The sequence below is a fragment of the Prionailurus bengalensis genome, chromosome D2, assembly GCF_016509475.1.
Source record: "Prionailurus bengalensis isolate Pbe53 chromosome D2, Fcat_Pben_1.1_paternal_pri, whole genome shotgun sequence".
Lineage (NCBI taxonomy): Eukaryota > Metazoa > Chordata > Mammalia > Carnivora > Felidae > Prionailurus > Prionailurus bengalensis.
This window is the reverse complement of record NC_057351.1, coordinates 41,384,009-41,401,392: the sequence shown is the minus strand read 5'-3', so window position 1 is coordinate 41,401,392 and position 17,384 is coordinate 41,384,009. Positions and strand designations below refer to the sequence as shown.

The following is a 17,384-nucleotide window of genomic DNA, read 5'->3' as shown; positions in this document are numbered from 1 at the left end:
AATGACTTTAGGAAAAGGATGTGCAGATATCCACACGAGGACATGTTAGACACGGGTGGTGGGCCTTAATTCTGTGGCATAAAGAAATCACACGCAGTGAAGTCAGAGAGATGTGTTCAAAGAAGCAATGTGAGTTTGAATGGTTGTGAAGGGCACTGAGCAGAGGAGATGAAGCTAAGTAGTGAGTCAAGATGGGCCTAAGATGCTCTGGTATTTGGTACCATTCCAGGAGTCAAAAACTCCCCTGGAGGAATGTGACAAAAGGATCAGAGAATAAGGTGAGAGTTCCTTAGACAGAGCTTGCACGACCCTGGAATTAATACCACACACACAAACACCTATTCTCTCTATGTAGAAGATTCCTAATTTTCCAGGGCTATGAAAGGCAGAAGGTTTGCTTGCATGGGGGGCTTAGGACAGATTGGAGGGACATATCTGGAGGAGCTTCTGCCCCTCTCGACTGTGTCTCCTTGGGAAATATCCCCAGAAGGCAACAGAGGAAGCAAGAGGGGAAGTCTTCAAGAAAGTTTTGGAGAGGGCTGCCTAAGCACAAAGCTGGTGCACTCTCTGTCCTTGAGGGTTTACGATCACACACACACACACACACACACACAGATACACAGATTAGTTTACCCTAGGCAAATACAATGCAACATGTAAGGGAATGCAGAAAGGGAAAATATAATCTGAAGGCCTAATATATGCCAATAAATACATATATTATGTGTTATATCATCAATTTTTATATTAATGAATCATGAATGAGAGATATTAGTCTACACACACATGAATAGATAGGTAGGTAGGAAGGTAGACAGATAGCTCATAATAGATAAAAGGTGAAGTCAACATTTGATGCATATCTGCCTGGCTGCAGAATATATACTTGCTTTCCATCACACTGCTTGCCTCTCATAGCATCTCTTTTCCTCACAACAATAGAAAAGTGGAATCATTGAACCACAACTCTGATTCCATAGTATGACTCCAGAGAATAGATACCTTGATTTTTTCTGGTAGGAGCAAAAAGCCCCATATTCTCATAAAAATGTTTGTGACTGAAATTAGCAGTTTGAACATAATGCGGAAATGAATGGGTGGTGAACAGATAAAGACACAGCTGTTATTACTTCATTAATATTGCCTTGAAATGCATCGTTTGGTAAGCTAAATGCTCCTCTCTTTCTCAAAGCTAAGTTTTTGTTTTCCGAAGCATCCATATTTGAGGTGTTAAATTATGTCACTCATAACAAGAACTTGACTTGAAAATACTTCATCAATTGCTGTAATAGCAGGACTTATGAAGCCCAGAACCAATGAGTTTAGAGGCTGCATTTGCTATGTTAAATATCCATAGCTACCAAGAGATAATTTGGGAACAGCTTAGTATTATTTTTGCCTAATTCTCCATAACAAGCAGAGTTACCCTGAGACACGCAAAACATTCTGACTCTAGTCCTTCCTGCTCATCTTCCCCATTAATTCTGCTTATCTTGCTGTATTCCTCAAATCACCTTTCATTTGGTTTTCATGGGGAGTGAAGTGTGAGATAGGAATGGGTCAGAAGGGGGCTACCCTTCACCGTGCTCATGGTCCCAAAGTCAGGGTTACCAGCTAAAATACTCAAGACTGAACTAGTTTGAATTTCATGTAAGCAACAAATACTTTTTATACAGTATGTCACCTGTAATTTATCCAGCATATCCACACTAAATGGTGATTTGTTGTATATCTGAAATTCAAATTTCAGTTTGGGATTCTGCATTTTTATTTGGTCAATCTGGCAACCCTGACCACAATGCATGTCCTACCGCTGAGGCCCTAGTTGAGTATATGTGTCTCCCTGACTCAGTGTGCATGAAGCCCAGCACAGGTGCAGTGAAGAGAGTGTGATCACATTTGCAGAGAACATACCTTCTTCCATTTTGCTGGTGGGCAGAACTATGGGAGGAATTTAAGCTCTGGAGATATTTGATTTGAATTATAAATTCATCTTTACTATGTATCACTTGAGCATATTGCTTTTACTTCCACTAGCCTTGTTTCATGAAAAAATGAGAACAAATAACTGTGCTGGTTGTTTTGTATACTAACTTTCTTTGCCCTGCGTGCCTATCTTTGTTTCTCATAATGGCAACCTCACATTGATGCACTAGTCTGAATATCCTCTAGGTCCATTCACATTGTCACAAATGGTGAGATCTCATCATTTTTTTCTGGCTGAGTAATACACCACAACTTCTTTATCCATTCATCTTTCAAATTAATACATTCCTTGAATACATACCAAGTAGCTCTTCAAATCTGGTATTTCCACAGGATACTAAAATACAGGATCAATTTTTCCTGGACCAAAAAATTCCAGTCATTCAGATGATGGTGATTTTCTATATCACATATTTGAGATTTCTGATAACTTCGAAAGATAAATGAGATAACCCATGTGAAATTACCTACTGTGCCAATAAATCACACTAATATTAGCAAGTGTGAATTCTTCTTTATATTTCTCAAAAGTGTTAGCAAGCTTTATCAGTAAAAAGAGTCTATATTTGATATGTTTTCAACACAGTACAGTCTTCTGCTTCAAGACTCATCCAAGGAAATAAAGTGAATGATATCCCCCAGAGAAGAGTGAGTACAACATCCAAGTGGGCAGCTTCTCTGGACAAGAAGGGTTGACTTGACCCCCTTCACCTGTGTCTGATTCCGTTGGAAATATTCATGAAAGGAAAGTAGCCAGCCTACACAACCCAGTAGAAGATATAAAGACACATCTTCAGAAACAAATTCTGAAAAGAGATCTCTAGCTTTCACCGACATTACTCTGTAGAGAGCTGACCCTGAAAACATAGCTGACATTACATGGAATCCCCTGGAAAATTCTATAAGGAAACTCTAGAGTCCTTACTTTCTAAGGTGTAAAAATTAGCACACAGTAAAGAGAACATTAGTATTCAATTTCCTTTTTCCAGAAGAATCAGAGTGATGTAGACAACATGAAAACAAACCTTGGTGAGCATATGGGTCAGAAATCCTCATCAGTGAAGTTGTTCCCTGGAGGAACAGGAGTTAGAACAGCTCATTTTGATTAGCACTTAATAAGCACCAGGCTCTGTGCTAAGCACTTTATATGCTTCATGTGTTTAGATCTGCACGACAACCTGATGAAATTGGTGATGCCATCGTCCCTCTTACACAGACTGGTAACTATAGGATTAGAGATGATAAATCCCTTGTCCCACGTCATACATACACTAGTGGAGCCAGAATTAAACCAAGTCTTTCTGTCCCTTTATGTCCAAGCTTCTCACCACAGAGGCAGAGACTTCCTACATCAAAATCATGTTAAATACTAGGAGCCTGATCCATCTCAGAACGACCTAATCAGATATCTGAGGCTAAAAATAGGAATTGACATTTGCAACAAGCTGCCCCGTGTCTGGGGTTGAAAAAGCTGAGAGCTCTTGAATTATGTTATTCTGTCCGCTTGAGAATATCCCATTACTCTCAGTATCTCAAACTGCAACTATGACACAAACAGAAAACATGGACCTAGAAGTGAGAACAACCAGTTCATGAGCTATTGGTCAGTCAAGATCTTCTATGATTACTGGACCACATTGAGGGCTACATAGAACACCCGAGTAAGCCAGAAGCTACACTTTTGAGAAGTCCTCAGATGCCACCCACTGCTTAAACAGAGGGAAATCTCCAGAAAGAATATTGGTGACTGACTGAGAGTTATCTAGAACTAAACGATATGGCCTTGGGTTTCATTGATATTTTGCTTATAGAATTTTTAAAAAATCATTTAATTACATTAAGAGTTAAGAAAACCATACATCATTTAAATTCATTTTAAATTCAACTCAAGAAATATTTATTGAGTTCTTATAATTATGCTAAACACTGGAGTAAAGATGCAACAGCGAATAAGTCTTATTCCCACTAGAGCTTTTCTAGTAGGGAGACTCATAATAAAAAGTAGACAAATGAACCAGTTAGTAATGCAGGATATGGAAGAAACAGAAGGGGCTAATATGAATGATATGGGAAATGCAATGGAAAGTTTATTAGAAAGTGGATTTGAACTGAAGGCTTTATAATGAGAAGGAAGCATGTGCAGATGAGTACGATAGCTGAGGTAGACAGAGGGACAAAGAGAAGGCTCATAGGGCAGGAACAGTGAGTTGGAACCACAGTGGTAGGAAGTGAAGTCAGGGAGGTAGGCAGTACCAGATCATGGAAGACTTGGCATGACAACGTATGGTGTCTGTATTTAATTCTAAATCCATTAGAAAGTTTCATGCTGGGGAATGACAGGATTTAAATTTTAAATAAAAAGTTAAATGTTATTTAAATTAAATTATAATGCAAATTGCCTTTGTTGATAAGGACCAATATCCACCCCCCCCCCCCCCCCCCCGCCATCATCTCATCCTGGTTTATTTTAACATCCTCATTAGGATGTTTCTTCCTCTGCCCATGGAAATCCTACCCTTTTCTCAAAGATCAGATCAAGGTCCCCTGTGCCCCTGGTTCTGCTCATTGTTCCTCATCCCCACACCCTCCCAGGTGTTCTGCCCTTGCCTCTTTCTCTGTGCCTGACAGACTAAATGGCAATTCATCTTTATAATGCCCACAGTGTTATTCAAAGAGCAAGCATTTGGTGAGTATTTGAAGTAAACTTTGAGCTTGGCCCATTAGCTGGGGTTTTGCACACAATGCCTCCAGGCAACTTCTACACACAGCCACTGCCCAGAATAAGCTAATCTGATCATCTGCTTGAAACCTCTGAAGGCTTTCTCTCACAAGGAGATAAAATCACACATCTTTCCAAGGGCATAGTGTCATCATAATTTGTTCTGACCTAATTGACCAACCACATTACCTACCACACTCCCTTGCAGGTGTATTATGCTTCTCCAATTACTTGGGACTCCTCACCATTCCTAAAACCTCCATTGTCTTCCGGCTCTTATTTACCTGTGTTCTTCCTTGTCCCCTTCCCTGTTTCCTTCTGCCATCCCCCAATTGTAGGAATACATTTTATTCTTCCACATAAAGATGTCCCCGACTGTTCTAAGGAGATGTAGATGCTCCTTCCTCTGTGTTACTTTCTCCCAGCATTTATGAGAGTACAGTTTCTGAAATCCTAGTTCTGTGACATATGCTTCTCTGGAAAAAATATTCATAAGATATTGCTTACTATAGCTTTCTCTCCAAGATTTATGAATGGACAGAAGTATACTGAAGGCTTTGTAAAATCATTCAGCAGAAAACTGCAGAACCTAGTACTTCCCGCAAGGATGTGAACTATTTCTGTGCGTATGAAACGCATGTCAGTATCCTGCAGCTGGTTAGGAACCCTCATCTGGCCTTTTGTAAAAGAAAAAGGAACAAAAACCCTTCAATTAAAGTCTTTTTTTTTTTTTTTTGAATTGAATTGGAATAATTGGTTTATGATTCTGTCCCCTACACTGAGTTGTGAACTCCTTGAGAAACCGTCTTACCTGTCTTGAGCTGTGGCTCTGGCTTGGCAAGGGTGAACTCCCAAAGGGGCTCCACACAGTCTGACTTAACTGCACTACTGTGAACCCATAAAGCAGCCTCTCTGCCTATTGGGGAGAACCAGTATTATCTTTGCTGCATCTTTAGATATTCTGATAGGGATAAATCTGTTATAAGATGACCCACAGGACTGATAAGGAAATTCCAGTCCCCAACCATAGCCTCCCTACCCCCTTTGCCTGGCGCCAAATTACTACTAATGCAGAATGCGGAACTAACAGCCTATGAATTGTTTCCTCTGCTGACGCTCGGATTCAGACCTCTGGAGAGTGATCTCCTCTCAGCCTGCTGGTGTGAAATAAACCGCCTACCTTCCAAGATCTCGGAGTGCCACTTGGTGCTTCGGCCAGATGATCCAGACCAGGTTCCGTAACAATTTAATTCATCATTCTTTTTTTTTTTTTTTTTTTTTTTTTTTTTTTTTTTTTTGGTCAATCTCTCCAATGCAAAAATTCATCTGACTTCAGAAGCAGTTATCAGGGAGAACTGGATATAACAGTCCTTTTTTTTTTTTTTTTTTTTAACCTCATTGGGAATTACTTTCCAATAAGCTGAACATCTTTGTTACTCTTTTTTTTCCTAACATACTTAAGATGGTCTTTGGAATCTACTATGAACTTAAGTATATTTTAGATTAATTGGCATAAGTATGTAATCAACTTGATACTGGTTAAGATCTCACATTCTTTGGAGTCTAATTTGACAATCCAAAAATCCAGTTATTTCTGTTAGATCTTAATTTTATCTAATAAAATAGCAGTCACCTCATAAAAAGTTCAAAAAAAATTTAAGTGTTTTTCAATTGTTTACTTTTTATTTATTTTTAAAAATGTTTTTTTCTTTATTCTGAGAAATAGAGAGAGCATGCACAAGCAGGGGAGGGACAGAAAGAGAAGGGGAGAAAGAATCCCAAGAAGCACAGAGCCTGATGTAGGGGTCAAACTTATGAGCTGTGAAATCATGAACCTGAACTGAAATCAAGAGCTGGATGCTTAACAGACTGAGCCACACAGGCATCCCATAATTTTTTAAGTGCTTAAGCTATGGCTTTATTCATTATATTAATAAAAATGTTGCCCTAGAAGCAACGGGAAGCTCCAATCATGGTTGATCTTGATCCTACATACAGGATTTCATTGCCCCAAATTCACCTATCACTAAATTGATATAATCTATGCTTCATCACATTATAAAAGAAGTTCATGGAAGTCTATCCAGGCTTTGCTGTAGTCTACACAGAAACTCCCAATTGAATCATTTAGCAGCTTTCTAAAAAATTATAATGTTAATTTAGCAAAAATGCAATAGTCCTATGTCTGCTTTCAGTGAACAATACTTTATTTCCAACTTGTTCACAAAAAAATACTTTTATCAGTGTCTGCAAATGAATTTTTATTAACCAATTTTGGATCTGATCTATAAAAGCATTTACATAAATGTCCATTTTCTCCTTTGTAGAAATCAAAATGATTACATCTACATATTTTCCAGTACATCTCTTGGTTGTAGCCATTCCTCAAAGAAGACCACTGAAAGTTTTCATTCTCACCTGAAAATTCTGTCCGATTTTAACTTATTTCACTTATAGTCATGACCTTTAGAGACTTTACTGCTAATTACTGGAGGTACAAATATATGCTAATAACTACTATTAGATTAATCATATATGTTATATTATAGTATATATTATATTATATTATATTATATTAATGTTATGATATCAAAATATTATTCTAAATGTGTGGTGAGGCAACTTTAGAACAACCAAACTAGGGACACCTGGTCACCCAGTCAGCTAAGTGTCCGACTCTTGACTTCAGCTCAGGTCATGATCTCACAGTTTGTGAGTTCGAGCCTTGCATCAGGATTGGGATTTTCTCTCTCCCTCTATCTCGGCCCCTATCTCCCCAAATAAACAAATAAAATAAACTTTAAAAAAAGAACCAAACCAAGTTGAGATATTGCTTCATTCAAAAAAAAAAAAAAGAAAGAAAGAAAGAGAAAAAGAGAAAAACACTTGGAGGTGTTTGTGATTAAGGGAGCTGAATTATTAGCACTTTTACTGAGACCTATGTTAACAAAAAATTATAGTGTAATGAGAGAGGGAGTAGCCATACTACTAAGAGAAAATTAACTTAGAAAGTAAGATTGTGTAAATGTTTGTTAAGCAGAATCTTGGGAAATCATTGGAGAGATGGTTCAATTCACTATTCCATTTGGCAAATGTCTCTTATCAGAGGAGATGAATGTGTAATGCCTTTATACCCCAATGGCATTCAACAGTTAAGACCATCTGATTAATGTCACTCAACACAGTCTGTAATTACCAAGAAATCTTCAAACACAACACATTTCCATAGATTACCCTACATAACACATTGCAGTGATCAGCCAATGGGAGCCTTTTTGTGCACCTGGCAGTTATAATTCTGCACGTAAAGCTAAAGACTGGCATCTGGTTCAGTTTTCATTTTCTTGTAGCTTGGATAACATGGGTTACCACCCAAGATTTTTGTACCCTCATGGTACTTGGAAAACAACCTTTAAACCCTAGGATTAGATACTGAAGTTCACTACCATTTGAAACACTGCCAGAGTACAACCTCTTTGAGTAATCCTGAAGCCCTCATTGTGTGACATGCCCAGCAGTTAGTCACCAATAGAATTCAAGAGCTCGAAAGGAAGACAGACTTAAGTTCAAATCGTGTACCTGCAATTTCCTGGCTCTTTAGATGAGATATTTCAGCTAAACAGGCCTCAGTTTTGTCATTTACAAGATAAGGATATACAGAATTCCTACCTCATTCATTCTTTTCTAAAGTTCAATGAGATGATATATGAAGTGCCTGGTTGGTTCAGTCAGTTAAGCATCTGACTTTGGTTTTGGCTCAGGTCATGATCTCAGGTTGTGATGTAAAGCCCTGCTTAAAATTCTCTTTCTCCCTGTCCCTCTGCCAATCCCTCTCTCTCTCTCTCAAAAAAAAAAGTTCAATTGGATGATATAAAAGTTGACATTAAATGACATTTAACATTAAATAATGTTAACTTTTATTACTCTGAAACATCTAATTTCTTGTGTAGCTTAATATGGCAAAGAAGGGCACATGAACAGGCAAACACTGTTTGCATACAAATACAGACACATTAATCCATAAATTGCTCTTTTGTTTTATAAGAAAACATGATATATTTAAATGAATGAAAACATTTTTGTTCTACATAAATCTAATTCAGAAATTTCAGCATAAAGAAAGAGAATCATCACTTCTGTATCTCTAATGCCAAGTCACAAATTTGGCCTATGTATGAACTCACTGACTGACATATGAGCCTGTTAGCTTTAAAGGAACACACACCAAATCATTTATCATAAGTAGTGTAGCTTTTAGGAAAATACCCCCATTTTATATCATCCTGACAGAATTAGAAACCAGTCTTCAGCACTTACTAAAATATCCTAAAACAATGTTTTTTTTACATGACAGAATAAAGAGATACTCAATATATGGTGAAGTATGACCTTATCAATTCTAAAACTATACACATATTTTAGACCATACAGTTTCACTATAACACATTTCTAATGCTCTCCTTATAGCAAACTCAGCATTTCATTCTTTTTCTTTTTTCAACTTCAAAATGCAAATCATTCTAGAATAACTTTTTCAGATTTTAGTTAAAATTCTGCTTTTCCCAAGTTCTCTAAGTCTTTTGATTTAAAAAAAATTGTACTAGGGCTTACTCAATCAAAATTTGCATAAATACATTGTTATCTTTAAAACAATGTCAAATCACAAATAAGACATTTAACTCAGAGAGTTCATTTTGTTTTTCCATATGAGAATGGAAGAGATTTGCATGAAATATCTCCCACACAATCTTCAGCTCTCCCTGTGGTTTGCTAATATGTTTGCAAATGGCATTGCACCTGCTTTTATACAAACATCTTTGATGCCTACAGCATCCAATGCATCAGGGCATTGTCAAAGAAATAGCTGCATAACAAATAGCTCAAATGGATATAATGAGATAAGCTCCATGATTGAGCACCTGACACTGTAGCCAGATATTTCTCAGATGAGAAATCCCTCTTCGTGATCAATGTGCCTTCCAAGCTTTGGCCAATTTGACATGCCCTTTGGCCATCTGTCTTCTCTGGATGTTTGGGTGGATTTCTCAATGAGTATTTATGCTTACAATGAAGTTTTGTCTATTCTATCTCCTGATCTGTTCACGCTGTGAGGAAAACTGTGGACATCTTACCTTAAAAATCTCAATTTTCCCTCATGCATGCATGGTGAGTAGGTTAAGTCATTAATTCCAGAAATATTTTTCATGACTGACTTAATAGAAACTCGGATTTTACATTTTTTTCACAAACACAATTTTGTGTTTTCACATACCTTCAAATGCCTGCCCTATTTACGTCAGTTAACTTTCTTTTTTTTAACTGATAGTGTATTCCAGGACAGTATTTATTGTTGATATTTTCATTGTGCCAGTCCCAGAAGCATCAATAAGAAAAATTCACGAATATAATTAAGGACAAATCCTGTTGAATGCTGACAGCTTTATGGACTTTAGGTTTAGCATGGCTTATGTGATAAGATAATTATTCCTTAAAATTATTAAATCAAATCAGAACAGTTTTTTTGGTTAAGTGTTTTTACTGAAGTTGACATTCTTTCTCCGGTCCTAGAGTAGTGACACTAAGGAGCTTATAGATCCAGATAGAGAGACTGAAACATCAAGGCTCACCGTAATGTAGAAGTAATACAGAGCTGGTACTATCTCGACTATGGCATCACTCAGTACAGTTTATCCACTTTGGCTGGTACTCAGCTTACATGTCTCCTCCCCCAGGAAGCTGTCTCTGAATTTCCCAAACCCATTTAGATGCTTTCTTAAAATTCATTTTTTTCCTTCATTGTACCTTGCCTATGTCATTTTGATAGCACTTGTTATATCACCTCCATTATGTGTAGTTTTTCTCTCTTTTTCGTTTCAGAGCCCTTGGGTATGAAAGGATATGGCTTATATATCTGCATCTTCAATATCTCATACATCTGGCATATAGTGAGTGTGAGAAATATAGGTTGATTAAATAATAATAGGATTCTTGAATCATATGATTCAAATCATATGATTTGAAGTTCCTGCTTTAAATAGGAATTTATTAAGCTGCATAAAGTATTCAGCTTTTGAGTCTGATCAATAACATAGACTTGGCCCCTGGGAATACAAAGGCTTAGGGAAAGAGCTGTGTGCTTCAGATCATCATTTTGTGATCTGTGTTCCAACTCAAGAAAGATGAAATTAACATTGCCCAAAGTAAGAATGATGGAAGTTGAGAAGAAAGGTATTCTAGAACTCATTAAAACACAACTGGCACTTAGCACTGTAGGTACTCCAATATACTGACATGATTAAGTTTATAGAGACTATGCCTACATTTCTGCTTCCCAGCTGTATTTATGCTAGACATGTCATATTACTGGGATGATACCACCTTCAGTACAAATAATTTTACCCATATGGACTCTAAAATCACAAGTTAAATCTGAAAATACTTGTTCCCAAAGCAACACACAGAATTTTACATATTCAGTTAGAAAATGCGTGGGAGTGAACAGTGTCCAGAACTAGTAAGGTCAGTGGAAACAGTTTATTCATTAACCTATTCACCATTTCAAACAAGCCTTCATTAGTTGTCACCTGTATACATACTACATATTCATTTCTGATTGCTTGCCCACCCCCTTCCATTTAAGGCAATCTCTATTGCTGGAGTCAAATGTTCACACACTGAGAACTTATTTCCTATAAGGCTTCATTGCTATGATTTGACGCCCAGTTTTGCATGACCCACTATAACCTTAGTCTTGACATTTATATAGATGAACTACATAATTACCTATTATATTTCACCTACCAGTATCCTGAAGTCTTTTATATGTTTTAACACAAACTTTTTAATACATATCTTGGTTCCATAGCAAATTGTTACCATAAAGTAACTGTGTCATTGGAGCTCCTCAGGAAAAGCCCAATAGGAGGGTGACGGGTGGATTTTTTTTTTTAACAATTATAGTTAACGCTGATGCAGCAATTTAGTTTACTATAACCATGGCTACACCACTTGTGGGGTCTGAAGTTAGTCCAGCCCTACCTATCAGCTACATGGTGTTTCCTATATATGCAGTCATTCTGCTGCCTAACCAACTTCTGAAGCCTCTATTCTCAAAGTCTGCAATGACCGCAATCCACCGGGGCAATTTTCTCTATTCATTAGGCCCAGGACCTATTATCTTCAAAGTGACTGTTAATACTCAGACTTCCATGCTACTAATCCCCGCTATCTAGTAAAAGAGGAAAGTAAAAGCCATATATCCTTCTCAACAATTTATACTCTTCTACACGAACCTGTCTGTAATTTTCTATAATTTCTGACCCGTATGACTACAGTCTCCTTTCCATGCCAACAACGTGTTTGAGTGCTCCCATCATAAGTGTTCATTGATTATATTCAGGTAGCCACCCTTTTGTCACTTCCTTCCACACCTACTTTACATTCCATGATGTTTCATTTGAATTTTATCCTGAATTTCATTGCCCTTATTTTTCATGTCATTTCTCTAGCAAAACCCCAAACCTGCAGGAATTGAACTGTTTCTTCTATGATATAATACCCAGATAATAGAGCACTAATTAAAAATACTACACAACAGGGGAGATCAATTCTAGTATAAATATTAAATCATTAAGCTCTAATTAATGCTAAAAACTTCCAGCAATACAATTGCAAATGTGACATGTTCTCTCAATGTATCAGAGGTACCTGGAACTCACCATTTCCAAACCTAATCTAGTAAAACATCTCCCATAAATCTATTCTTCTTCCAGTGTTCTTTTTCAGTAAACGGGCCCCCCTTTTATCTAAATATGCAAAGTATATACCTTGTATTATCCTTGATAATCTCTCCTTCCTAACCTTCAACATTAATTCCTCTCAAATACTTGCTGATACCACATCCTAAATGTATATCATCTTTTCCCATATTCTCCACAATCACACTAGTCCAAGCTAATATCATCTTGCCTGAAATAGGTCTTCAGAACCTCAGCTGTATATCTATTAGTTTATTACCTATTATCTGTAAGCTTACTAGACTGTAAGTGCCATTGGACCAATTTTTTTGGTCGATTTTTGCTATTTTATTTGCAATATTTTGCATTATTTTCCTTTGTTTACATTGAGCACTTTATAACTATTTGCTGAATGAATGGATGAATAGATAAATGAATACAATTAAATTTGTAACTATTATCGCAATAACCATACTCATGTATGAAGGAAGTATTAATATCTATATCATATAAGACAAAAATCCAAAGTTCAACAAAAGCCAAATAAGCAAAGAATTATTAATTTGGATTTCAAGTTTAGGTCTTCTCAATTTCACTAACTTTAACTCCTGAGTATCCTTCCATTTTAGCACCATGACGTATATCAACCCTATGGATTTCTTTTTTTTTTTTTTACATAAAATATACACTCAGAAAAGTATGTTCAATTCTTAATGTAATTATCTATGAACATAATAGTAATTCCTGTGGAAGGCATTCCAATGCTTTTAAAAACATACAATTCACTGTAAGTACTTTCACAAGAAATATTTTAATTTTGTAAATGGAAGTGTTTATATAGCCCCTATTCCAAATTTATTGATACTATAATGTATACAAAGTAGTCATCATGCAAAAGGAAAGGGAATCAGGGCAGAAATTAAAAAAAAAACCAGCATTTAAAAATCATCCCTATTATTTTCAATCATTTATTGTTTGCCATCTTGTAGACATTGTGCTAAGCAATTCACATGTTCACTAAAATAGGAACTACTATCATCCCTATTTTACAGATAAGAAAATGGAGAAATAGAGCAAACAAACCAGGAGCCAAGTCCAACCTCTGTATGGTTCCAGAGATGCACTTATTCAATTGCGTTCCCAATAAGTAGTTAAGTCTTTCATTTTGAGCCACTACTTAGTGAAAAATCAACAAAAACACTTTTTACTACTGACAGCATCTGATGATGAGACATTTCAATTATAATCAGATGGGGAAGGAATATACTGTATACATTATGAAACTTAGCTTTTTCTGGATATTTAAGGAGCAAATTGTGTAGTCTTACCCATGAATTCAATCCCCAAGTGGTCTGCTACACCGAAGTCAGCATGTAAGAAAGAGAAACAGAAAAAGAGAAAAAGATTAGAAAAAATTCCACATGGAAGCCAATGGTTATAAGATTGACCTTTCAAGGCAAAGAATATATCTTTATTTTAACAACCATTTTTTGAGACAGATAATTTACAGATTGTCAACAAACTGAACACTGATTGGCATTTCCCAACAGCCTGGAGCTTCAGATGAAATAATATTGCATCAATTACCAAATATGCTAAGTATAAATTTGGCAAAAAAAAAGAAAAGGGAGGAAAACAAACATTTACACAAAGAATATCTGGTACTAAATTTATTTTCAGAACTCATGATATTTTAGGTAGAATACTTGTTCAATATAAATTTACCTGGACCTCTATGTTAATAATGCCAGTAAAGAACCGCATGATACCTTAACCAGGCCCTCTTCATCTTCACAAACCTGGTCCTGATTCACGCCCCCGACCCCCCCCACCCCCCATCTGACCCTTGACTCTTAGGATGATGAAACTTGACAGTGCTTCCTACCTATCAAAAATGCATGACAGATGTGTCCATGTCTGTTCTACGTGCATGTGCACAGCTGACCATTTGGACCCGTTAATGCTAATGTCTGTCTGTGATCAGCAGAGTGAGAAACTGGGCCCCACTGTGCCCAGGCATTCAACTATTGAGGTCGGTTTATTTAAATGGTGCTTTCTTTTAATCATTCAGTTATTCACTTATTCACTTTTCAAATTCATTGTTTTATTTAATGATACTTTTTGTTGTAGTAACATATTTCTTAAATGAGAATACATGAAAAAATACGGCTACAATTGTATTTGTTTCTAAGACTAATTACTAGGCTTCCTTTTATGAATTTTCTATTTAGCAAAGAAGCTTTTCTTTTTAGAAAATATGCACTCAGTTATCTTGAGGATTTTAGTGTCTTTCCTTTTTGTAAATAATTTATTTTTTAATTTTATTGCGGTAATATATATATATATAATGCATCATTTTAACCATTTCAAGGATACAATTTAGTGGCATTAATTACATTCATGATGTTGTGCACCATCACCACTGTATTTCCAAAACTTTTCCATCACCCCAAAGAGAACTGTACCCACCAAGCAATAATTTCTCATTTCTTTCTCCTTGCATCCTCTGATAACCTCTAATCTACTTTCTGTCATAATCAACTTGCCCATAAATAGTTTATTGTTTAAGTAATTAATTAAGAAATGTCTTTTATGTAAATAAAGATTATAATAAAGTTTTTTCAAAGTAGATGCATTACTTCATATGGTAATTTTGACTGCTTACTATATAGTATGACAGATACTTAGCACACTTTCATGGAAAGACAGGATTTTTGTTCTCAAGTAATTCAGACATCAGAAGGAGCCCACAGAGACAAAGGTCTCTTAATTCTTTGTAATAGCCCTATAATGGAAACCAGAACAGACGCATTGGAAGGAGAGGCCAAGGACCCCTAGGCTTATTCCTGGGAGAAACAGAATATGCTAGTGAAAGAAAAGAGGTTGTAGAAAAGTTGGTAACACCATGTTTGGGTTCTTGTGTGAATAAGAAACTTCTCAATTGTGTGCACTTGGGTCCCTGGAGAGAGAGTAGAATTGGGGTATTTAAAAACGGGGATTTCAGTGAGATTACTTATCATGGGATTAAAGGTAAGAAAAAAATACACAGGATTAAAAAAACCTTTTTGCATACAGTCGGAATAGAATGCATAAGAAAGAGATCAGAATAAGAAAGTATATAGAAATATAGGAACAGAGCACCTCAAATAGTGGGCCAGAATGTCAGTGATATGACTAGGCAGTTAGAAGGCCACCAGCCTCCCAGCCTAGTTGAACAATAACTTTCTAGTGGAGCTGAGATGGCTCAGAAATGGCGCTTTGTCTGTTGTCTGTTTTGCTGGCAATAGAACCAATGGTCGTCACTCTTAATTGTTCCCACAGCCTTGGCTGCTCCACTCCTATTTGTGACAGGGAATATGGAGAATCAGGCTTTGTGAGTCTGGAGACTGCACCAAAGACTGAGTGGCATGCTTAATAAATTTGAGGGCAATCTGAATTCTTTAAGCCACAATGAATTCAGGACCAGTAGAAGGGACAAATCAGAATTTGAAATTTATCTAAACACTGAAAGGTAAGTAGAACATTAAGGAAAGAAAATCTCTCTTCTCTTAACATAGCAGAAAAGTGACATCTGATTATAAGAGTTGGAATTCCCAGAATTACTATGGAGCAAGGTGGCATTGATATTCTTGAATTTTCTTTTTTTTTGTTATTTCTTTTTAACATTTATTTAGTTTCGAGAGACAGAGTGCAAGTTGGGAAGGGGCAGAGAGAAAGGGAGACACAGAATCTCAAGCAGGCTGCAGGCTCTGAGATGTCAGCACAGAGCCTGACGCAGGGCTCGAACTCACGAACCGTGAGATCATGACCAGAGCCGAAGTCAGACATTCAATCACCTGAGTCACTCAGGCACCCCTTTATTCTTGAACTTTAAAGAGAAATTATTTATTAATTTTTATAATGAAATTCATGAAAACTGATGCCACTGAAACATATAAATAGATTATTTAAAATCTCTCTCACGTGCACATATAAACACAATGCAAACACACACACACACACACACACACACTTCTTTTATTAAAGCACTAAAAAGTGTGATCCTTATTATAGGTCTAAAGCTACTGATAAGCTTTGTTTTCGTACAAAAGGATCAATGAAAATCCATGAAAAACATGATAGAAAAGCAATTAATTTTGTCTATTGAGTCATATACAGAACATAAACCAAAAATATTTCTCATAACCCTTCTCTGGCTATTTCTTAAAGCAAACAGCCTTCTTGGGCATATTCAAGCCTGCATGAAAACATCAAGAGGGATATGGTAGAATTAATCAATTAAGTTTTCATTTATTCATTCACTCAACAAAGTACATGCCAAGAATTACACAGATACTGGGGTGGAAGAAAAAGCATATAAGCTTAAGCAAAACCAGTTTTATTTCCCCTATGGCATGTACTAGAATGTGTAATTTCTATCTTTTTAACAGTTTGATTAGCTTTTTTTCTGTTCTTAACCCCCTTCACCTATTATGTCCATCCCTCCACCCCCCAACCCCCTGGCAACCACTGGTTTGTTTTCTGTATTTATGAGTCTGTTTCTGTTTGTTTGTTTGTTTGGTCTTGTTTAAATTCCACATATGAGTGAAATCTTATGGTATTTATTTCTCCATCTGACTTATTTCTCTTGGCATAATATCCTGTAGGTCCATCCGTGTTGTTGCAAATGACAAGATCTCATTCTTCCTTATGGCTGAGCAATATTAACTTTTTATGGCTGAGCTTGATTAACTTTTCTATGTAAACATTACAATTCTTTTGGAATAGTCACCCCTTATGATGATATAATAGTGCCTAACACTTACTGAGCGTTTATGATTGCCAGGAACTGCTTTCAACATTATCTTGCAGAAACATATAAGATTGTCACTACCCTCATTTTACAGATGAGGGACAGAGGCATGGGGAGGGGCACAAACTTCTCCTAAACTACATTGCTGTAA

At 36.5% G+C, this 17,384-nt stretch overlaps 1 protein-coding gene across 7 annotated transcripts in view; it reads right to left on the bottom strand.

Annotated features, from left to right (window-relative positions):
- NRG3 (neuregulin 3) overlaps positions 1 to 17,384 on the bottom strand; it is a 1,064,061-nt gene that overhangs the window by 123,129 nt on the left and 923,548 nt on the right. For 4 of the 7 annotated variants that reach the window (XM_043596736.1, XM_043596737.1, XM_043596739.1 and 1 more), the window contains exon 4: positions 13,770 to 13,796. In XM_043596736.1, coding sequence (XP_043452671.1) covers positions 13,770 to 13,796 — 27 coding nt within the window. The remainder of the gene's footprint in view (positions 1 to 13,769; positions 13,797 to 17,384) is intronic. The other 3 variants (XM_043596738.1, XM_043596741.1, XM_043596742.1) reach the window with 1 other exon arrangement.